This window comes from Crocodylus siamensis, chromosome 2 (genome assembly GCF_052110815.1).
Source record: "Crocodylus siamensis isolate JL-2025a chromosome 2, ASM5211081v1, whole genome shotgun sequence".
NCBI classification, from domain to species: Eukaryota; Metazoa; Chordata; order Crocodylia; family Crocodylidae; genus Crocodylus; species Crocodylus siamensis.
In genome coordinates, this window is record NC_143396.1 from 233814014 (window position 1) to 233838468 (window position 24455).

At 43.8% G+C, this 24455-nt stretch overlaps 2 protein-coding genes across 2 annotated transcripts in view; both read right to left on the minus strand.

Moving 5' to 3' along the window:
• Position 1: 1 nt before the first annotated feature.
• On the minus strand, positions 2-8780 carry KNSTRN (kinetochore localized astrin (SPAG5) binding protein). The gene is made up of 9 exons (XM_090033449.1): positions 8707-8780; positions 8449-8556; positions 4455-4587; positions 4204-4257; positions 3737-3836; positions 2281-2395; positions 1859-1920; positions 1642-1716; positions 2-307 (listed from the first exon to the last, which is right to left on the minus strand). The coding sequence occupies exons 2-9, from the start codon at positions 8519-8521 to the stop codon at positions 176-178; spliced, it is 744 nt and encodes a 247-aa protein (XP_089889575.1). The 5' UTR covers positions 8522-8556; positions 8707-8780; the 3' UTR covers positions 2-175.
• A 1438-nt stretch (positions 8781-10218) lies between these two features.
• The window catches only part of DISP2 (dispatched RND transporter family member 2), a 33250-nt gene continuing 19013 nt past the window's right edge, over positions 10219-24455 (minus strand). Inside the window, exons 3-8 of the mRNA XM_090033450.1 lie at positions 23149-23178; positions 20814-20937; positions 19684-19799; positions 18179-18297; positions 16670-16767; positions 10219-14546 (exon numbers count right to left, since the gene is read on the minus strand). Coding sequence (XP_089889576.1) covers positions 11133-14546; positions 16670-16767; positions 18179-18297; positions 19684-19799; positions 20814-20937; positions 23149-23178 — 3901 coding nt within the window. The 3' untranslated portion in view covers positions 10219-11132. The remainder of the gene's footprint in view (positions 14547-16669; positions 16768-18178; positions 18298-19683; positions 19800-20813; positions 20938-23148; positions 23179-24455) is intronic.

Here is a 24455-nt window from a genome sequence, read left to right on the forward strand (position 1 = left end):
GGTCGGAGGGGGCAGGCGACGAGCCCGCCCGTTTATTGGGGCTAGACAGGTAGGGGAGGCAAAACACGCACGCACGTCCGGCTGACAAGGGGGAATCTCCGCGGAGCTGGCATCTCCCGGGCCGCAGGACAAGTCCCTGGGCCGAGAAGCCGGGACAGAAGCGACTCTTTTCTTCTTACATATTCATGAGGTTTTCCACCTGACTAAGGACAGTTGCAAACTCTTCCATTTCCGTTTGAAAGGGGAGTTGATTCTTCAGGAACGGGTCCCTTTCCTCTCCAGCCAGTTTCCACTTCTCTTTTGCCATCTATAGTGGAAGGGGGGCAGGGGATGGGGTGGAGATAAGTTGGTGTACAGCAGTGTGCACATTTGTATGCCTCTACAAAGGAAGGAGGATTAAGGCAACATAGACTGTGGGACTTAACCAAACCAGTGCTACAGCAGAACAGATGGTATTGCTTCAGCCTCATTCCAACACAGATAGTCTCACATGGAAACAACAGTTTCTTACTGAAAAAAAGACGGTAGTCCTGCTCAAATCAACTTCTTGGGAGCTTCAGAACAGATAATTAGTATTTAACCAGATAGAGACAAATGCAGAAGAGATTCAGGTTCCATTTACAAGAGAGCACAGGGTAGGACAGTGTTTCCCAACCTTTTCCAGCCCAAGGCACACTTACATTAATACATTTTTCCACAGCACATCTGTTAAGGTAATCCCCATCCTCATACCTATTGTAGCTCATTGCCATGGCAAAATTCTGCAGCACCAGTTCATTTCTGACAGCGTACTTTTGTGCTGCAGCACACTGGTTGGCAAACACTGGGGAAGGGGAAGTTTGCATGGTATAAGCCATTAGCAAAAACATTTTATTATGATAACTGGCATCTGGATACAACCTGGAAACATTGGCAATTGCCTCGGACTGTATATATTGTAAGATTTGAGCACTTTACACTTTTTAATGCTTTTATATTTAAATTAATGGCCAATAAGGTAGGGAACGACTATTATGCACATTGCACAAATTGGGCAACCTAGTCTTTCTGCCACAGTTCTCCAAGTAACAAAAGTGTTTTTGGCAGAATCAGTTGTATCCAGGCTTTCAGGTCTCAGGCCAGAACCTGACCTATTTGGCCATCCTTCTTGCCAAGGAAGTTTATGCCTGGACTTCTGTAGAGTTAGTTCTCTAAAGGCAAATGCAAATGGATGTTTCAGCAGAGACACACAGCTGTGCTTCCAGTAGTGATATGTCCCAGGACATTGGTGGGGTATATGCAGTAGCAGTCAGCTTAAAGAACATTAGCTGCAAAAATCACTTCTTGATACAGCTTCCAAAGAAAAATGGGAACTTATACAGTTTTGACTAGATTCCACTCTGGACCCCAAAGATTCAGTATAATAGTAGCTAAGGAGGAAATCTGGTGAAATTACTAATCATCTTATGCTGTACTGTAAGCCCCACCTATCTCTTGCCATATAAGTGGCACCCAAAATTCCCTTACTACATGCACTTATAGAATGGAAGACAAAAGGCAGCATTAAAAGCCTGATACAATACTTCACGTTTACTTGTAGACTTAAAGAAGAGGAGAGAATAGGGATTTCATTTCTCTAGATACAAGGGGTTGTGGTCTTACCTGAAGTTCTTCCGTCTGCTTTACAGCCATTTGACTGAATTGTTGCAATTCTTCCTTAAGGTTCTCTGTCAACAACTGAAAGGAACCCAAAACAAGCTTGGCCACACAGAAAGTGTGTCAGCCGTTATTCCCCTCTTTTCATCCTGTTAATTCTCATTTTCAAATAAAAAACATTGGCTATTTGACCCCACATACTGCTCTTCCAACAAGTTCTCACCATTGTCTGCTTCTGACACTCTTTCATGTTTTCTTCCTCTTCCAAGATTTTGTTACCTGTAACTGATTCATAAATAATATAATAAGCTACTCAGTTTTGCTTAACAGTTATCCCTTGAGCTATTCCTGATCTTTTGCCCATGGTATCTACTCCTTAATTAGTCCTCCTCCTCACCCATGTAAAGAGCAAACCCACTGTTCCAGGGAGGGCTGCTCCATAGGAAACAAACTAGCTAGAACAGCTTCTCCCTTTTTTTAAAACCAGGTCTCTTCTATACCAATACACCAAGATCAGGACTGAGCATAATGCGGGGTCCTTGGGTGCAACATTCGGATGACATCTGAGAATAAGTACCACTTGTCAGAATGGATGGAAGGTGTGGGACTAAACTCCCAAAGCACTGGGAAATCCTTAGTTCTCACCTGGATCAATGTTTCTGCTTTCTAAAATCAACATGCAGTTCTCTTTAAATTCCCTCAGCTTCTCAATTTCCTCTTCCAGGACCTCATTTTTTTCCTTCAGATCCTTTATAGTATCCTGTCATAATAAGATCAGAAGTTAGTAAAGAATTCTTCTCCACCCATCTTTTTTTCCATGTAGTTTTGCAGGGTATTTACTGACAAGTTTGCCAGTCCAGCAGCAAAATGTACAACTGATACCATCAAGCTAGAATCTACTGACCCCCTTTTTTGGATGCTACAATCAATTTGGAACTGCCTAAATTCTATCCCATGACTATGTACACAGTAAAATTATAACCAGAGTTTACTTCAGTAGCAAGTCAGAAAAGTGAAATTCTGACAAGCTCCAGAGTGAAGTGAATTCTGATCAGCACATCAGGTATTAGCTGAGAGGTGCATCTCTGCAGACTAAATACTGTTTTCCCCAGGAAGGTCTCAGCCCTGCAAGAAAGAGGGACGCCTTGGCAGGAGTGACAGATCTTTCCTGGGATAGAAGCACTATGTTCATTTAGCTCTACTGACATCATCAACAAACACTAAAGCAGACGTAATTTATCTCAACAAAACCAGGCTTACCAGACAGCTTATTACAGATCCTCCCCATGACATGATCTATACCAGCAAAACCTTCTTTTTTGCCATTCTAACTGTGCCTACATGTGGGGCTTTTTTTTTTGCTAGCACAGCTATACTACCAAGCATTAAACTTCTTTACAGCTATAGTGACATTACTGTGCCAATGAAACTATGCCAACGAAAGAACTTAGTGTAGTTCGCTCACTCTTGACATCCCTCTTCAACAGTCTTGCTTTCCTTAACTAAGATATTAGTGTTGGGAAACAGCCTGGCCTCCAGTAGCCAAGGGGTATGATACAAGCTAGGCCTACCAAAGCCTATTATGCAAGACACGTGTAAAAGGTTTGGCTATTATTATTATTATTGAATAACCAAAAAGCTTTTTAATCATATTACATGTTCCTATGGTAGAGATTAAAAGCAGAGGGTTTTAGAGACTTAGACACTGTTTACAGCTCCTGAAGGAAGAACCAGAGGTGGCCAAACTAGTAAGGTCTGCTGAATAATCAGGTTTATTCATGGTACTGCAGAACAGGGCCCAGTACAGAATGGAAAAAACTGCAGAATTCTACCTTAAGAAACAAGGTAGATCTGGAGAGGGGACTGAGGAAGGATTAGGACTGGTTGCGTGTCTTAAAAAAACTGCGACAAACACTTAATCTATTCCATATACTCAACAGCAATCATTAGTCATAGCTCTGATAAAAGAAGTTGGGAATGATGTATAGGAAGGAGAAACATCTTAGACTCACTGAGCCACAACACTATTCCTCCCATAACTCATAAGAGGTATTGCCTAGGAAGCTTATCAAAAGATGATCAACTGATTACTGTTTTTTACCTGGGCTCCTGCTAGCTGTGAATGTAGTTTCTGTTTGGCTGTTTCCAACACTTGGTTCTTTGTCTTCAGTTCTGCTTCCACTTTGTATCGACTCAGAGGTCTATAGAATACATTACCACCAAGAATTTAAAATAGGTATCACTGTAGGTTTAGTATTTGGCTCAAAATACTAGATGAAAATGGAAGGAGAGAGATATATAAACAGTTTTCTACCTTTGTTAAGTAAGGCACAAAAGGAAGTGTCAGGATTTAAATACCTCTATAATTGTGCAGCACACTCTCCCTCTCTCACACAGAGTTCAGTGCACCACCCAGCCCCATTACACACACACAGACAGAGTGTGGTTCTCTCAAAACATCCACAGACTCTCTTCAGATGGCCCAACTTTCTAAGGTGTTCTAGTAAGGTCTCCACCTCAAAGTAGCTCTTAGTACTGTTTGGAGAGTTTTGTTTTCCATCAACTTACGCTCTCACATTTGTTGCAGTCTTCCTAGAAAGAGGCTCCTTTTTCTTAGTAGACCTAGAGACGTAAAAAACAATAGAAAACTCAGTTACTTTACACAGCATTTTTCCAGACTACTAATTTAATTGTCACTTCATCAAAACATGCACATAACAAGAGCTTGGGTTTTTTTCTAATTAATAGAATCCCTTATTAACTTAATGGAATCTAAGAATGTTTCAATAAGACTGTCTATACATGTCCTTTGCATTTACCTTGGATTTGAAGCTTTGAAGACACCATCTTCTGGAACATTTGAACTAAAATTGAAATTGGGAACTTTGCTGAATTCGGATTCAACAGTCTTGTTAATGCATTGTTTCTTGGAGACAGTAAATGTCTGCGTCTCTGCAAAGAAAAAAAGAAATTCATATCATAATGAAATACTGCAGTTTCTAGAAACTTCATACAGAAGTTTTCACCAAAGAACAAGTAGACCACATTCCAGATTCCCAAAGAAACCTTGAATTTTAGGAAAAAAAAAATCACTGATCCAGGACTCATTTTATTATTTTTAATAATGATGTGAGGCAAGGATCCACCCCAGTAATTTCCATATTCTGGCCAGAACACAGGCACAGATGAAAGAGTGGGTGATATTTAAACCTTGGGTGGGCCAGTGTTAAGTCACCACCCAGCAATAGACAAGAGATGGCTTGACATTCACGTTTGAAGACCAAGCAGAATATTTAAACATTCACAAAAGACATACCACTTTTGATACGCAAGAGTTGCAGTGTTGGACACAGAACAAACCGTGCTTTTTGAAACTTTCAGGATTGAGAAAGCTTGTGAAATAATGCACGATCCTAAGAAAGCTAGTTACTCTGGATTTACAGTCTGCATGTAGTATTTGGCCATTTAATTATACAAGGCTTTGTCTACACCTAGCATTTTCAGAAGTTTGGCTACAGGCCAGTAACACTAGGAACCAGGCACAGGGTTTATATCATGTTTTGTCTTGCTTTGAGCAGAGGAAGGGTATATCTATGCTGGGGAATAAAGGAATATCTGCGTTGAAAACTCATTGTCACCTTAGTTGCAAGGTAAAGGGACCTGGTTGAGATACAGCGCTTCTCTGCTCTACAAAGCAAAAGAGACACAAATGATAGTAGAGGCAAGATTGTTTTGGGGTGGTATCTGTTATTGGACGAACTGCATGGTCGGGGTAAAGTTAGGCAAGCTTTTGAATGCAAGGCATTCTTCATCCAGATGGAGAAGGAAGCATGAACACTGATGATTAAGCACAGTGGGCAGAGCTGTGAAACTACACAGAGAAGTTCCCAGGGGTAGCAGACAAGTACTCATCAAAAGAGAAGTTTGATTACTGGGAGATCGACCCAGTAAAAGAGGAGTGTCATCATTAGACCTGTGCAAATAGGGAAGTATCCGATTTCGATTCAGCCAATTTGGAGGACAGCGATTCAATTTGGATTCGGATCACTCTTCTGAATAGATTTGGCTGAATCAGCTTCAGAAGATTCAGATCGGCCAGGGAGAGCCCTGGGAGACGCCCCATGGCTCCCCTGTCCAGGCCCATGCCCCACCCAGCCCAGCTTCCTGGCACTTAAAATAAATTTTAAAAAAAGCCCCATACTCACCGGGTGCAGGAGCAGCAATTGGGGCCTCTGGGTGCTTGTGGCAAAGCCCCCCAGCGCAGCAGGGATTGCACCCCCCACCTTGCTTAGCACCCACACAGCAGCTGCTCCATGCCATAGGTGCCATGCACTGTCCTAGAGCTGGGGCTGCTTCACCTGTCAGCCAGAACCCGGCACTGCTCAGCCCCAGCTCCCAGACAACATGCAGTGCCCTGCTGAGCTGCACTGCACCTGCACAATGCGACAGTTGCCACGCAGGTACCAAATGGGGGGGGCTCTGCCACGAGCACCCAGAGGCCCCAGTTGCTGCTCCTGCATCCAGTGAGTATGGGATTTTTTTAAGTGCCAGGAGGCTGCGCTGGGCAGGGCATGGGGGCTTCTGTGACTGCCTCTTCCTGGCAGGGGGAGCCACAGGGGCTATGCCCTGCTGCTGCTTGCCCAGCTGGCACAGAGGGGAGGAGGAGCACAGTGCAGGTGCAGCATGCTCCGGGCAGCAGCAGGGCATAGCCCCCATTCCCAGTGCTGCTGCATATGCATTAGCACTGGGAGCAGGGGCTCTGCCTTGCTGCTGCTTGCCAGCTGGTGCAGGGAAGCACAGGATGCAGGCGCAGCAGCACTGGGAGCAGGGGCTATGCCCTACTGCCACTTGCCCCCTTTCGCCTGGAGTGAGCCACGCCTGTATCCTGCCCCCCTCCCCAGCTGGGCAAGTGGCAGCAGGGGAGAGCCCCTGCTCCCAATACTGCCATGCCCCCCCACCAGCAGCTTGTCTCAGCCCCAGCCTCCCCCACACTCCTTCCCTCCCCCAACCCCAAGAGACTTACCAGCTGAAGGTAGCCATCAGCTGGCTGTTTAGTCTATGGCCAAATCGACCGATTCGATTCAGAGATTTAGTCCGTGAATCAGGCCAAATCCAATCAGCTACCAAAGCTTTGCACAGCACTAGTTATTATCAATTATAGCATGCAGGAACCATTTCAGAAATCAGATAGTGTGTAGTCAGTATCTGTCTGCTTGATTGGTGCTTGTGTGCTACCCCTAGGAATTTCTCCCCTCTCCAGTTTCAGAGCTCTATCCACTGTTCTCAATCATTGCTATGCATGCTTCCCTCCCCTGATCTGATGAAGAATGCCTCAGTCAAAAGCTTGTTTTAATTCTACCCCAACCTTGTAGTTGGTCTAATAAGAGATACTGCCAACAAAAAAACAACCTTGCCGCTCTCTCAATTCCAATTGGCTGGACCAATTGCAGCTACATTACCAAATAATAAATAGTAGGTCCATTTCTCCAGGGCTCCACTGGACAGGAAAAAGGAAACCTAAGCAAAGCCTTCTTAGAAACTGCCTCCAACACTTGCTTCCCCTTCTGGCATTTTGGACAGCAGCAAAACAGGGCCAGGAAGTGCAAGGTCCCTGTGCTTCCACCTAGCACTGCCCAGGTGAGCTCAGCGTGACAGTGGCAGGCTAGAGAAAGAAGCAGGGCTGGAATAAATTGTACAAGCTACAATTGATCAACACTGGGCTGCTCCTCAGGTCTAAGCCTTTCTGGGGGGACTAGGGTGGCAGAAAACACCAAGCGCACAGTTAACAACCCAGAAGTGCCAAGCTCAAGGCCACAGCAGGAGCACTCACCACGTGGCTCCGTCAGATTCCAACAAGTCTGCAAGTTCTGCTAAATACCCTGTCATACAAGGACACAAAAAGGAGAGAAAGCCTCTCTCACTGCTTTTCTGCCTGCTTGCAAGCAACAGCCTGGGTTTTGCCCTTTATCCCAGCAAACTTCAGCAGGGTAGATTTGTTTTAAAACCAAACTGATATAAATCATGATTTAAATCAGTGGTCAGAAAAATTTAATCATTTTCTACAAAAAGTTGTTTGATATCCTCTATTCATTTAACTTCTTGAAACTTTGCACTTTTAGAGAGAGGTAAAGGCTTGACTCTGTGTACACAAACTTGCAGAGAGACAAAAGGGCTGACTGGTAGGCAAATAAGGTCTGTTATCTCTCATCTCCATATACTGTTGTTATCAAGGATGTTATCTCTGGAGAGACAAATCCAGTTTGAGAACTGAAACTAAGCATCACAGGGATCTAGACTGAGCCCCGAGTCTCACTAGGTAGTATGGTTTTCTTTAATCTTTACTAATCTATAGAGGAGCCTTTGGGAACCCCGCAAGACTGGGCTGCTAATATCATCCATGGCCTGTTGTCACCCATCTACAAAACTTTTCTAAGAAGGTTACGTGAATATATCATCTCAAGTTGTATACAATTAGAAGTTATAATTCCTATTCCATGATGACATCTTTGAGCTTTAACACATCTTAAATTAAAAGTGCCTTTATATAGGTGTTGTTTTTTTTAAAAAAAGCATCTTAACAGAATCGGATTTACATTTTTAAAAAATCCCATTTTTATTCTTTTTTAAATTGTTGATTTTTACCCACCCCGACCCTCAGTTTTACCACCCCTAGCCCAGCCCTTGTCACTGCAGCAGAGAAGGCTGCCAGCTCCTGGGGCACCCCCCGCCAGGCCTCTCCTCTGCCGGACAGGCCGCCGTGCCCGGGCGCTGGAAAGCAGGCAGGCCCCGGCGAGGCCGCGGGCGCGCACTCACCTGCCGGGGCGGCCCGGGGCAGCGCGCTGGCGTGCGAGGAGTAGACGGGGATGCGGGACGGCTCGCCTTCCATGCTGCGGGGTGGACGAGTCGTGCCGGCCGGGCTGCCTGCGGAGACCGTGGGTGTGACGCCTGCCCTCTGCAAGCCAGGCCCCCCCGGCCACAGCTCTCCCGCCCCCTACCCAGCGCCGCCTCCCCCAGGCAGGCCTCCGCGGTGGACCGTGACCGGGCCGCGTTCGCCTCACCCCCCGCCCCCACCTGCCCCGCGCGGATCGAGACCGCGAGACGCATGAGGTCGCGCCAAGGAGGCAGCCGGACCCTGCAACGCCTGCTCCGACTTACCGGCCCGGCTCCCGCGGCCGTTTGAAATGGGAACTGCCCCTCAACCGCCTCGGGAAGGAGGGGCAAACTCGCGCACAGACGCCGACGGAAGCCCCGAGGGACCGCGCAGGCGCCAAATGTCAGCGCGTGCGCAAAGAGGAAATCGAAGCCCTACTTCCGCCCCCAGACAGGCCAGCCCTCACAAGGAAGGGGCAGGAGGGGGATGCCACGTGAGCCCCATCCTCCCTCCCGAAGGGGGCGGGGCCGCCTGGCCGGACTGGTGGAGTCCAGCAGCCGGGGCGGGGCCTGGCGCGCACCGTCCAATCAGACTGCAGGGGCGACGGGCCAGGGGGCCTCCTAGGGGCGGCTGCTGCAGCCACGCGCTGTGGGTGGGGTTAGCTTTCCTTCGGTTTGGTGTGGCAAAGCCTGGTTCTCTCGGCGTGGACAGCTGCAAGCGTATATCGGCGCCCTGTGTTGGGGGGAAACCCTTGGATGGGGAGCTTGATCGCAGTCCTTTGATGTGCCTCGTTGTTCTCCTACCGAAAATAGGAAACACAGCCCCTTCTCACCAGGCATCCGCGCTGCCTGCTTGTTCATTTATTCATTGGTTTGGTTGTGCGCTGACTAGGCCGATTGAGGCCCCCACGGTGAGGGCAGGGGCTGGTGGCGCTGCCCAGCCAGGACAGCGCACATCATTTGTATTACATTATGCTTTATTTTCTTGCAGTAGTTCATTATTAAAATTGTCATAAAAGTTTCCTTATACTTCTATAAAGGACTTGATACCTTTGGAACAGTGTCCTGAACTTCCCTTGGTCCTCAGACCAGTTCTGGGGGTCAACGGTAAGGAAGCCATGAAATTTCCTTCACTGGAGTTTTTCAAGAAGTGGGTGCATAGGCATCTATCTTGGAGAGCTTAGGAACAGAGCACCTACCATTTGTGTAAAACTTGGACTAAATGACCGTTGACATCCCTTCAAACCTTACAAGTCTATGAACTCAGTTTATATTCACAAGTCATTTTTTGGACTTATTATTTAACCAACCAAATGCTGAACAGGTATCCTAGAATTGAAAAGAACAACCAATATGGATCTGGGCTATTGTGAGACAAACTCAAATCACAAAATAAATACAAGCCAAGGGGGCCAGTATTCCAACATGAGTTTTATGCTCAAGTTCCTGCTGTTACTAACCAGACTAGCCAGCCTGGGTGAGTGTCATGGATAGCTGGCATGAATAATGCCTACCTGCGCTCTGTGGGCATCGGGTGGCTGGATTCTGGGAGGTGTAAACTTCCTCTTGTTGATTTAGTTGGGGAAAAAAACATTAGGCATGTATAACATGAAGAAAATGAATCATAATTTCTACCACAAAGGTACCAGGCATCTCACAGGTTTAGGAAAGTTTGTCATAACCATTTATTTTTATATTTAATTTCAGAGAGAACTCTTTATCTGATTATTTTAACAGATAATGGCAAGAAAGTATTTTTTTCTGGTAGAGAAAAAGTAGAATTCAAGATTCATCAGATATGCGAACTTTAAAAAATATGTTTTTACACATGTATGGAAAATCCTAGATGGAAACAAGGTACAAAGATGAAAAGCGAACTGTCCGGGTCACAAAGGGGATGGGGACATGGCTTTTTGTCAGGAAAAAATTCCACACTAAAAATTTTAAACAGTATATGAAGGAATTTCCTAAAATAAAACCAGCCGAAATCCCAGTTTGAAATATCTTTGGGGCTACATGACATATTCTTATTGATAAGTAACAGACCACGCCAGTTAAAAAACACCCATTGACTGGACGTCTGAAAACACCTGAATACAATTTTTTGTAGAGGTTTGTAGACCTAGGTGGATGATAAAAACAGAGATCTGTTTCAACAGAAAGGAATTTGTTTAGTTAACACCAGTCATTCATTAGCCAGATTCCTGTTAGTAACAATTATGGACACGAGGATTTCTCTCTTTCTTTCAGTATACAACAATATGCATATCTCATCATTATTAACTTTCTGTTTAGACTTGACAATAAAACAATTAATTATTGTACAGAGAATGACAAACAAGATTGACTTGCTGAATCTCATGGTTCTGTTGTAAATGTGGCATGGCCCACTGGAAGGCCAAAGCGCCTGCACTGTGTTAAGATTAATTTCTGCCTCTCATCTCTTCAATATCAGATTTGTTGGTTCTGTGAAAATGTAAGCATCTTCACAGCTGAGAGACATGGAAATATTCCCAGCTCAAACAGGGGTGGGAGGTAAGATTTGATATTTACACATCAGACAGGGGAGTTTTCTTTCCCTTTTACCCTGTAATAACAGTATTGTTTTCTCTGAGATTTCAGCTGCTCTAACTAGAATTTTGTACACTGGATCGCCTGATCCAAACATCAGGCATGTCTGGTTGGCTATTTGGTAGGACAACCAGACCTTCACTCCCTAATCCCAATCGATTTTTCCACGAAGAGCTGTTTTGCTGCGATGCTGGTGGAGATATGTCAAAAACAGTCTCTTTCAGGTCCAATCTCAGAGTATCTCTCTTCCCATTTAGGTGACCCCTCTCTGTCTGACTACAGGAATCAGATATCTCTAAGACATCAGGGCAAGAACTGGCTGATTCAGTAAGTTTGATGCTCTGCTCAAAATCACTAATAGATGTGTCACTGGAGATATTGAGCATGTCGAAATTGCTGCCAGGAGAACAAAGGCATCTGTGAAGTTTATAAATTTCAGCTGCAGGCAGATTACTGTTTTCTGAGGTATAGTCTGACTCTTGTTGAGCAGCATCACCAGAGCACTGGGGTTTATTTAGCTGTCCTTCATTTTTCATGTTGGCTGGATGACGGTCCCGTACAGATGCATCCCAAGCCTTTGGACCATATTTTTGACATCTACAATCTCTGCAAAGTCTCTCTCTATGAATTTCTGCTTCTGCTCCTGAGCTGCTATGCTTGTAAGGAGAAGATGTTTGCAAGGCTGGACACTGACAAAGACCTACTTGTTGGTTTTCAAGGGGCTCCTGCGTATTTTGTCTATCTCTTTCCAGAGAAGGATGAATTCCCATCCTGGGACATTTACTATCTTCGAGCTGCATGTCCTCAGACAGGACTGAAGGACGGTTGGACAACTTACTTGTGGAAGTGCTGTTGTCAAAACTGTCACTCAGTTTTCTGGCCAAGGGCTGGAGCTCATATTGCTCATTTGCAGTGTTGGACTCCTGAACCTTCCGTAATCTGTTTGGATTCTCACTTCTACCACAGGCAAAGCTGCCATTCAGCCTAGTGTCATCAGAGTAGTCTTTGAGGGCATGGGCACAAGGCCAGAGGATCTGACCACAGTTCTTCTCTGGGCCAAAGAAGCAACAGAGAGACTGGAAAAAAAAACTGGCAAATCCACAGCTGATACACTTGATCATCATTATGAAAATCCCCAGCTTCCTGTATGCCAGCACTGTTGCAGGCAACATTATGATCCCTGCAGAAAACAAAGCAGAGGCAGCCATAGCAGTGGCACAGCTCATCTGCTTCAGAGAGAAGGCCACTCGGCTCAGGCGATCGGAGTGAGGGCACAAGTGGTAGGAAATACAGTAGTTCACTGTAAAGTCAATGGAGAGGCCCACTGCTGCTGAAATGAAGAGAGACTCCACTGCATTGAGCTGCCATTCCAATAGGACCAAAAGCCCAACAGTTACCAGTACAGTGCCTGTGATAGCCATAAAAGAGAATATACTGAGAAGAACATTCCAAGTGGTGAGCAACAGCACTACAAATGAGATGGCTATGGACAGCCCCATAACCACCATTGTCTCTGTGCTAAGACTGTTTTGGAGATTATATAGCTCAAGTTTACTAGTGAACCATCCATTCTGAAGCCCCACAGGGGCAGTCCTCATTTCCTCTGTTATCCAGAGTTCGATTTCATTATAGAATTGTTTGGCTTCACTGTAGTTGAAGCTGTAGTGGTAAATAGTTTGAAACTGTAGCGCCATGGCAGCTAGGTTTCCCTCTCCATCAAATCTGAGGCCGAGGTCATATGTTTCATCCTCCCCTCTGCCTTGTTCCATGATCATAATTTTTATGCAGTGCAGGAAGACTTCACTTCGGTATGGGAAGGTGAGATGGTTACAGCAGAGGTTGAAGCTGTGGTCTCTTTGGGAGCACTGTCGACTATCCATCCACCTGAGAAACTCCTCCATGAAACATACTGTGGCCTTTTGCTCAAGGTCTGGATAATAGAACGTTTGATTCTTCACATTTTGGCAGAATTCCAGGAGCCACTTCTGAGCTTCAGGCTTCTGGATTGTAAATGTCGTGTCTACCACCAGTGTGCCATTGCTCTTCGGATTGAAATGATCCCCATTGTCCACAGGCAGTATTCCCCAGACTATGGTGACAGGCATGTGTTGTCCTTCTCCATGCTCCAACCTTTCAAACATGAACTGGTGACAGTATTCTGCATCATATCTCTCAAAGGGGTGGCTTAGCCTAAACACCTGGACAGAAGGTGTCTCTAAAGTGGGAAGTTTTAGCTTAGGGTTAAAACAGGATATATAGGCACCTCCTATTGCTAAGGCTGCAAACCAGCAGATCCAGATATAACGAAACTTTATGACACCACATGGAAGAAGCTTTTCAAATAACAGCTTGGAGGTTTCACACCAGGTATTTTGAAGGCCACGGAATATATGATGAAGAAAGAGAATGACTCTCTTGTGTCCACTGTTGTTCCAGTAATCTTCTGGCTTATAAATGCAGTTTGTTGCTATGTAGCGTTCATACAGCACAATGGAGGAAGGAAGCCAAGTCATCATGAATATTAAATTCACCAGTACAGAAGTACCCATGTAGATGGCAAAGCAGCGGATGGCAATTATATTGCTCATGTAGCTGGCATAGAAAGCAGCACCTGTTGTAAAGCAGGATGTCAGCATAAGATACCCAAAGTGATGCATGGTTTGTCTCATCCACTGCAGGAGGCCAGCAGAAGGATTTTGGCTTTTGTTGAGGCTCCAGAGGTCAAAAAAGACAAAGGTGTGATTGGCACAAATACTGCTGAGAATGATGACTGCTGTCAAGTTTACAAAAGGGAAGTAGGTGAATCGGAAGGCCACCTTATACAAGAAGTAGGATATCATCAAAGAACTAACAACAGCCAAAAGGACCATAAAAGTTACAAATATTGAGCGTAAATAAAAAGAGATACTTAGAAAAATGGTTAATATGGCCAGGACCGGATACCTGTTATCGAGTAAAAGATAGTGCCTGAAAAGCTTCTGTTTAAGACCCAGGTCCATTCCTGTAATTGATGTGTAATTATCAAACAGGTCCCATGACTCAAGGTTGTCCAGATAGATTCTCATCATAGATGTACCTTTTCTTGTTGGCAAAAACAACAGGCTGTATTTGAGTGATGGTACTTGGTACTCCATTGTTTGAGGACTGAGAAAGTCTCTGTCAACCAAGAAGTGGAGAAGCTGGTAAACAGCACTGAATTGGGTGCATTTTTCTGGGAGTTTGGCACACTGAGAGTGTTTCTCTCTCACAGTCCTAGGACCTAGGCAAGAAGGGGTAAGGATGCCTTTGTGGTAGTCTGGGGCACAGGAACGAAGCAGGATCAATGTGTGGGAGATGTCTGCTTGGGTTATCTCCAAACAAGAAGATCTATTGTACAGGACAGCTATATAGTTACCCAGAGACCAACTTGGGCAGCATTCATTGGCTTCAGTACGTTGACAGAGATCTTTAAAATGAATGTGAGAGCGGATCTGCAAAAATAGCCAAGAACATATCACATTAGACCTTCCCTATACAGGGTTCATCTTGCCCTCACCACCTGACTTTATATAAAAGTTGTTTAACTTTCTCCCAGGAATCTTCTCTTCCTCACCATATTTACAAACCATGTCTCTTCATCCTCCTGTTGACAGAATTCAAGATACTGTAGACATGGAAACAAGACGTCTGGACAGCACTTTCCCCAAAACTCAGTACACATCCTCAGTTATATATTTCTTACAGTGGCTAATCTCCAAAATGTGACCCTTCTTCAAGCCATTGTTTCCCCCCTTGTAACAGTAGTTTTCCTCACTGCTACTCATCTTCTGGCTCAGGATGAGAAGGGAGACAATTATTTTGGCTTTTCTTCCCCTCTTCCCATTATCCTTTTAGTCTTAGATGTTTTTTTCTCACTCCAGTGATGTTCCCTGGAGGATGAGATCTGGATACACAGCTATCCCACCACAGGTTAGTCCAGTGGTTCTGTGTTTTAGATCCACAGAACACCTTGTTAGACTTAAGGCACCCCTTAGAAAATGCCAGCTCTTAGTTTTCACTCATTTATTGACTAAAGAAAAATAATAGAGCAATTCTTCCGTTATAAACTGATCAGAAAAGTCAGAGCAAGTCACAATGTTTTTAACCATATGGATTCATATCTGAAATCTCTAGATTTACTCTGTGAATCATGTGTAGGTATTTGCACAACTAAAGTATTAATATTGCGTAGCACCCTGTGACACCCTTAAAAGAATCTCACGGCATCCCATGGTGCTGCAGCACCCTGATTTTGAATCCTTGTTCTAGTCAATGTTCAAAAGTTTCCCCATTGTGTGCCAAATATTGCTTTCTTTCCTTTTCCATGTTCTTTTTGCCTTGCACCTATATAAACAGCAGATATGTCCAAACGTCTTTGAAAGACTTTCACAATCTCTCTGTATCAGATACTTACTGAGATTCTCTTACCATCACTAATAAATTAGATGTAGTCAAGCTAATTTATTATCTTCCAGTTATGATCTGCAAGAAACCACAGTGCCATTGTACTAGCACTGGACTAGCAGTTTGTAATATTAAGACTGGTCATATCCAGTGCAGTCCTTTTTGGCTGGACAAAGGCCACCTGGCTTCAATGTCCTTACGTGACTACTTCTAACTTAGGGTGCATTTGCAGTATGGCCACTGCTGTGTTGCACTGTAATGTAGACACGCCTGGACTAACTAGCTTGGATACTGCTAGCAAGGTAGCTACTTTTTGGATTTTTCTGTCCACACTGAGTGACATGCTGCTGCTATGGCATCACTGCTACTGGTACTCAAAATAGCTGTTAAAGCTAGTTTGATTATGTCCACCAAGCTGCCATCAAAGCAGTGACTTAAAAATAAACATGCCCTTGCAGAGAATGCCAAACTGGAGATGTAACCTTCAGAAAATCTGACCCTTTATAGTTATTAACAGTGGTGACACAGAGTGGGTGCACATGCACCCCCTGACTGCAGAGTTCCTGATCAGGGGGGCAGGCAAGAGTGCTGGTGCCCTTCCTGCCCCCGCCCCTTAGAGCATTGGCCTGGGACTGCACCAGGAGAAGTGGTCCCCCCACGGTCTATACCACCGACCCCAATGTGCCAGTGGTGTGCCCAGAAGTGCCAGTGGCATGCCACTGCCAGTTGCAGACTGGCGGGATCAGCTGCAGGGGAGCTCCCCCCTGGGCCTGCGGGATCGGCCCTAGGGGTAGCCCCTCCCGGTCACTGACTGTCCACTGGGGGGGCAAGTGCCCCCCCAACTCAGGAGACACCAGTTGCCCATGGTTATTAAAGATCTTATGGTCCTTTTCACAAACCTATGTAATCTAATTAATCCTAGTGTTTGAAATGTCAGCCTAGTTCCAATGATGTCACCTTAAATAGTCTACAGTTTCTGGCCCAAACTGTCAATATGCACTGCTTTTCAACCCTACAGCAACTGAATATTGGTGACAGACAGAATACGCTTTTGCATCATCTGGGATGAAAGATGCGTTATGTTTTATATTACCACTTTCCCACATGCCTAAAAGGTAGATATTGACTGAAAAGAGAAGTATATGTATGTGCTCCAAATGACATTACTAACCTTCTCCTGTTCAATTTGACACATGGACTGAATAGCTTGCAGGTTCCATAAGCTTCCAGCAGTTGTGGACATAAATACCAGCTGGGAATAACTCTTTTCTAAAAAACAGAAATATAGCCATGAAAAAAACTGAAATCTGTAGTCCAGGAAGGATCAGCCAGGCTGGTTGGAAGTCACTATGGACAAAAAGTTACTTTAGCATTACTTTTAAAACTACCGATGTACTTTCTATTAAGTGGAAAAAAACCACAAAGCTTGTGGCTGCTAGTGAAGGGCAGGGTTACATTATGTCTGCTTTGACTCATAGGAACAGACATTACACATAAACCAATATAAATGATCAGAAACCAGTTCAAAACTGTAACACAACAGAAGTTCAGAGCACATAAACCGCTTTCAAAATGGCTGAAACTGGTTTAAGATAAACCTGGATGGATGTAGTATCAGACTTAACTGATTTAGGTTAAATCTGTTTATTGAACTTCTGTCCCAGCTCCCCTCGAGATTCAAGTTAATTCACATCTCAGGATGCTTTGCACCTCCCCCACACCCTTTGCAGGGTGGGTGGAGTAGCCTTGGCCCAAGCTGTCTGCTCCAGCAGAGCTGGGAAACATGCTCTAGCACTCTCCAGCTTCTAGCCTGGCCACTGCAGGTATGTGGCTGCATTTCAGGAATCAAAAGTGAATGTCTGATCACGTGCTTATTGGTTCAATCTATGCAGCTCAGACTAACCTGTGAAGACTGAATTGATTCAGCCTGAGGCTTTTTGACTGTCTTTACAAAACTGTAGTCTGTGTACCATAACTGTCAACATCAGAGACATAAGGACATAAGGTTTTTTAAATATCCTTTTTAGGCTATGAATTTCATCTCTGTGGAGAAACTACTGTGGCTTAGACTATAATTCCTATCACAGAAAGTTGGAAAGATTGAGGGGCTGAGGGATAACCAAAAGCTGACAAATGAAGCACTTCCTTAAGACGGGAAGTAAGAGCTTTTCTTTTCAGCTTTTTTAATTTTTTTATACATATTGGGGACAAGAAGGGTGAAAGATGTAAAGTTGAGAGAAAGCAGGTACTTTCCCCATCATTTCCAAACAACTGTTTATGAAAACATTGAATTTTGTAAGGATTTTTAAAACATTTTCAATCTTTTTAAAAATGGTGAATTTCTTCCAAAATGATTTTTTGCCAAAAAAAAAAAAAATCAGGTTTAGGTGAAGACAAATTTTTCAATGAAAAAACTTTCCATGGAAGAATTTCAAACAGTTCTACCTACAGCTAGGTGGTGAGGTTTAATATGTTAACGTTTGCAAAAAAGATGCGACATAACTAAGTGAAAGGCACTTTGGAACACACAGAATTTAATTATATCTGACTACTTTAATATTTTCAGAGCAAGTCTGCATGTCCTGAGCATGGCTTCTCCCAGCTTTATTAGGAAATATGGGAAGTTTCTTGTATTTTTTGGTAGTTATCCTTCAAAAGTCTTTAATGAGAATTTCCTTACCTGGGGGGCCACAAAAGAAACCATCTTTTCCATAATCTTGCTCCACCATCCTCCGTGTCCTTGATTCCTGTTCTCTATGGGTAGTCCTCTGCCCTCTGTTAATGCCTGTGTCACCATACCTAAAAAGAGATCATCATTTCTCTTTTATGGAACAGCAGGATTTTCCATTTGTTTGCAATCTCTGTGATTAACTATCCATTAGTTATCACAACAGGAAAACATGCTTTTATGAGACACACAGCAATAAGAATGGCCATTGGCATAAAATAGTATATATCCTGGAGCACAGAGTTTCAATGCAGAACAATCATGCAGGTTTGACTGTGAGAATTTGCAATAATATAAATGAGATTATAACAAGTCATTTTGCCCAATTCAGCTGCTTTAACAAGTTTAGCATAATTTTCAAGAGCATCTAAGTGACTTAGAATCCCACCTATTAAGCATCTATGTGGACTTAGGTGTCTACGTGCAATTCTATTCCACCCTATTCAAATCTCTGAAAATCCATTTGTAACACACCATTATCTTATCCTTAAGATTAAGCCATAAAAAAGCCATGAAGAGGAGGACTCACCCACCTTTTTATTAACAGTTTTTTCAGAGACTTGAGTAGGGAGGAGTAGACTCAAACTTAGGCACCTACGTTTATTTATGTGCCTGGTAGATAAAATGGAATATGGGCCTAAGTCTCACTGAAAACGAAGGGGATTTAGGCTCCTAAGCATCTTAGTCACTTTTGACAATGCGTTTTATACTGTTGGTTGGATACTTTTGCAAATGTTATCCATTAACTTTACAACTGAACAAGGTTCCCTCTAAGGTACATGCGTTCACAGCCATGCACAACTAAAAGTATGGCTGCACACAGCCTTTTCAAGGCCACGCACCAGAAGAGGCTGGGGCAGGAGCCTGGCGCGGGCTCCACTGGCTCTGGGGAAGTGCTCTGCTCCCCCGCATCAGGGCTTAGGCCATACAGAGGGGCAGAGCAGTGTCCCGGAGCTGGCCGAGCCTCACTTGGGGCAGGCAGTGGCTCCTCCTTGAGCTGAAGCAGGGTAGGGATGGAGGCTGGCGCGGGCTCTGCCGGCTCCGGGGAAGTGCTCCACACCCTGGACCTGATGATGGGGAACGGAGCACTTCCCCGGAGCCAGCAGAGCCTGTGCCAGCCCCCAGCTCCAGCCCCTGGCCCCCGGCTCTGGCCCCTGGTCCCTGCCCTCCAGCCCCCTGCCCTCTCAGCTCCGGCCCCAGCCCCCAGCTCCAGCCCCAGCCTCCAGGCCTTAGGCCCCAGCCCTCGGCTTCTGGCTCCCAGCCCCCTTTGATAAGTGTCCCACACTGGACTGAGGCAACGTGCTCACGGACCAAGGCAGCGTGCTCACGTACTACTGCTCCTTAGAGGGAACATTGCAGCTGAATGCAGCCAAACTAAGAAGTGTCAGCAGAGGTCATGCAGGCTCATCAATGCATTCTGAGCCCCAAACCCCACAAAAACTACTAAGTTTACACACCTGTTCTTCTCAGTATAGGGAGACAGTAAAAGGGCCTTCTTATAGCCCGTATGGCTCTGCATATTCTTCCAGACAATGAGCTTTCTGCCAATGTCAGTATCCCGAGGCTCAAATCCCTAGAGTCAAGCAAAAGGTTTTATTAATTTATAGTAGTGGAGCTTTAGTTTAGCATAACATTGCTTAATCCATCTCCTATGCGTCTCTTGTCAGACACAGGAAGTGACTGGGATTATTTGAATCTGATCATATTTTAAGAGGCATAGACAAATTGAATTTCTATTGGAAAGGGACCTGAAGTCCATCTTAGAACCTACTGGGAGATGCTAGAAGCACAGTAGACTAATCCTACACACTTTAGTACCTCTCAGAGAAAGCCATACTAATGCACAGTAGAATTAGTCTGCTGCGCATTAGCATCACCTAAAAGACGTGCACCATCGCTACTGCGTAATACCATTGCTTACAGCACATTAAGTTAGTAGCTGTTATTACAGAGAAATGTATTGTGAAACAGAGATATTTGTAGAAATATCTACAGATATCTGCAAGGATAAACATCCAAGAGAGAGAGGATCTATTCAGGAGGGGCAAAAAGCATTACCTCTAGGAACACGTTGAATGAGCAAAGGAAATATAAGGCTGAACGACAAGAAAAATATTTTAATGGCAAGATCTGTTCAACAGTGAAAGGGTCTTCTAAGGGTACTCAGAAAGATCTTTCTTTAAAGTCCTTTGAAATTATGACCAGGACCAGAAAATATGCTGCAGAGAACAATCCTGCCCCGACTAAAAGGGATGGATTCTGCATTTTGCATCATAAGAGCAAGGTCTGCACGTTTTTTTGTGGCATAATACTCTTCCAGAAGCTTTGGATGTGGTATTTCTGAGACTGATATGACATACAGCAGATTGGTAATAGAAGTTGTTGTGCATTCTGGAGGAACCTGAAAGTTGGTGACTTTAACAACTTTATGTGTTTCCTGGCTGCCCCTCTTCTCCATCCATTTTCAAAGAAGGTGGGAAGAACGTAACAGTTTTATCTTGTCTTATGAAACTTCAATTATTGTTGTAATGATTAATTTTGCCTTTATGAATGATGTAGATGGTTTATACCATTGGTGAGGACTTACCATCAAGGGCTCTGTAAAATCTGGCAGATTTCCAACTAGCAGGCCAGCTAAAGTACAAACCACAACTGTCACTGAACAGAGCACCAGGACAGCTACAGGCCACTCAGCAATCACTTGGGAATAACTGGAAGCAACACAAGAAAAGAAATACAGCTGTTAGCACACTGCTGATGTTAAGTTAGATATTGAGCACAATGTTAGAAAAAGGAAATTAAATAGAATGAAGGCTTCCTGGTTTTGGAATGTATTTGTGGAAAAGCTTAGGGGATATAGTTCAATGAATAATGAAAATGTTGTCTCCAACTGGATGTTTACATGTAGTTCTAATTAACTTGGGTAATTACGTTCTCCCTCCCTCCATTTCCTTGCTTTTTCAGTTGGAAATAATAAAAACCAGGCACTTGCATCCTAGGGCAAAATAAGCCTGTAAATATTTAACTGAAAAAGATTCCCTTTGAGAAGGCTTTTCCCCCGCTTCTTCTTTTTGTTGTGCAGACCAAACTATCAGCTGCATGAAGTCAAGTGCGTAACTGATGAAAAGTGGCATGAAACCACAGATCTCACTAGGATACACACAGTAGGTAATTAACTTGTAGAATTTCTGCCACAAGATGGTACTGAATCTTGCTAAAATCTTGCTTATATTATTCAGTGTATGAGTATATATCTGGAAAAGGACTCTTTTGCTGATATGTATTGTATTTTCACTCTAAGCTATACTGGTAGTCTATACTGGCACATCTTTTCTAGTGCAGCTTAGACCCAATTGCCTAGAGTTTTTTGTACTTTCTTTAGAAGTACTTGGAACAAGCTGTTGTTGGAGACAGGATACTAGACTAGACACTCCTTAGTCAGATCTGGTAAGTTTCTAAATATTTCTGGCCTTCTGAGGTTTAAAATTACTTGTCAGCAAATAACTTGGATGAATGTTATGTTCAGGAACCTCACACTTATGGCAGCTGTACTGAGGGGCTTCAGTTGTGAGGTATAATGCACTTGCCAGCCCAGTCCTTTGCCTCTTCTGAGCCAGAAGGTGCAGTCACAAGACACATTTACACCAATGTAATCTGCCTTCACACCACTGTAAACATGGAAAAGCATGTAACGTGCGGATCTTTAATCATTCTCCTGCTTTTCTACTTAAATCTGAGGAAAAGGGGTCAAGAAATAAGGGTGACTGGTAACATTTTCATTTGTCTTTTCTATTAAAAATGTGCTTTTTTGTAAAATGTACCTAGATTTGCTACAATCATTTTTCCATCACAAATTATTCCTCTTCACTCAGAGATTGCATCTTGCAGCATTTCACACCTCTTCAAAAATATAGTCATCTAAATTTAATTTGTAGAGCGTCTGGTAGATTAAATATATAAAAAACTAGGACACACTACATAGAGACTTGAAAAGCAAGTCTCCACAACCAAATACCATGAAAAACAAAGTTCTGAGGCTGTTACTACTATTTCCTTCACACAGAGCAATCTTGGGCACATCTACACATCACCCTGTGACAACGTAGCAATGCACTACATGGCTGTATGGTGTGCTATGGCAAAGTAGTTTTCATGCAGGTCTACATGTGATCTCCAATTACGTCATCATAGCAGCACGCTCCCCTGGTATAGCTGCCACTTTGGCAACATTGTGGCAAAATGTAACCATGCACCATGCGCATGGTGCAGTAACCTCCTGTGTTGCACAGTGCTTTAGTACACAGCACCGTAGCAACGTCACTGTATGGAGAAGTGTAGATGCATCCCCTGTGTCTAAACGTGTTCCAGTTCTCAGTTCTGAAATGCAAGCTCCATGTGAATCCATTGCAATCTCTTAACAGCAGCAACATTAGTGTTATATTTTATCCATGTGTCTTAGTGTCACAGCACTTTACCCGGCAGATAACAATTATAATGGGGAATGAAGGACTAAGAAGTGGAGTGACTTGCTAAGGTCTCTTGAAAAGTTAGTGGCAGAGCTGTGCATAGCGTCCTGAAGGTTTCCTGACCCCAAGGCTGGCACCTGTCTAGTTAGCCAGGCTGCTTCCTTGGTCTTGCCAGACAAGAAAAACAAATAGAAGTGTTGGATGAGCCAGAGGTAAGTCCTGTTCTGCGAAAAGCTAGATAGACAATGCAGTGTTTTCTGAATACAAGTTAAATTTGTTTCACAAACAGAAGATGACCTTTCTAAACAGATGGGAAATCCTTAATGCGGTGTTCTGACCTTGCCTCTGAGGCTTCTCCTATCTGGGATGTCACTGGGAATAATATGCTGTGTTTCCTAATAGCATGGTAGGAGAGCAGTGATAACAGGGTAGAAAAGCATTTGATATTAAACGTACCTTTTTGGCATCCTGAAGCCTTTGTCATGTCTGCAGAGAGAAAGAGATTCACTGGTGCATTATTTTAGTATGAAACTGAGTGCTATGCTGCTCATAAGCAACTTAACCATTTCAGAGACTGAAAAACAACAAATGATGCAGCACATTTCCAGCTGGGAAAAGCTGCAGCATGAATTTAATACTCTAGTGAACAGCACAGCCCCTCACCAGCATTCTAGAGAAGAGTTGATGTAGGCTTGAATCCCAGTCCTAGTTAATAGTTTTATGGAAAAAAATCTACAGAATTTAATTTGGCTATTATATAGTCCTGCAGGAATTACATCACTATTCTCTGTACACTCAAATCTAAAGAGTTTAATACTTTGCTTAATGATTTTTTGACCATTCAATAACAAAGGTTCAAAATTATGGTTCAAAATACAGATTATTGTTCAATACTATGGGACTTTTACATAAGGGTCAACATTATATACCTGTTGGGTTCTTTGCAGTGGACAATGTTTGTAGTGAGTGGAGGGCCAATAGGGATATGGAGCTGCTCAGAACCGTTTGCCAGTGTATCCTTCAAAGGTGGATATTTGTTATTTCTAGTTGCACGGCTCCATGCACTGCTTTGGAAACAAAGCCTCCTTTAAGGATTTCAGGGTTACTGGAAGGTAGCTAACAAACCTTTGAGTGTGAGCTTCCCACCTGCACAGCAACCAAAGCCACATTCAGCTCTGAAGGGCCTTTCCTTCTTCTCTGCCATTTCCCTTAGCTGTAAAACCTTATGTCGTCATTCTGGACTGTTGTACATAGCAATGTGCTAGCATACGGAACACTTCCAGCTGTATGGCAACAGCTCTATAGGAGTGGAATGGATGGCAGGATGGTAAAACTGAGCAGCAGAATTTGCAAAGCAAATGGAAAGACCCCATACCATGGTAAGGGGTGTACTTGGTGGTGTGTGTTAATTTATAAATAAATCACTTACCACTTTCTTCACTGGAGTAATATGCTCTGGTTTTGTGGGGGTGGTTTTGCCTTGTATTTTAAACAATGGTTACAGTAAGCACAGAAATGCATTTCTATTTTATTTCTCTCTCACTCATTTTTGCATTAGATTTGCTGAACCATAGAATACTGTCATTTAATCATTTTTCTGACTGCCAGAGCTGCAAAATCTGCCAGGGCTCTGCAAATCTTGCTGTGTCTGCTGCTGAAATAACCTACTATAGAAAATTAAACCAACAGTTTTGTTGACAGTGTGAGGTAAAATAGGATTCAGATCACACTCCTATGGCTGCGATAGCTCAACAATATAACTC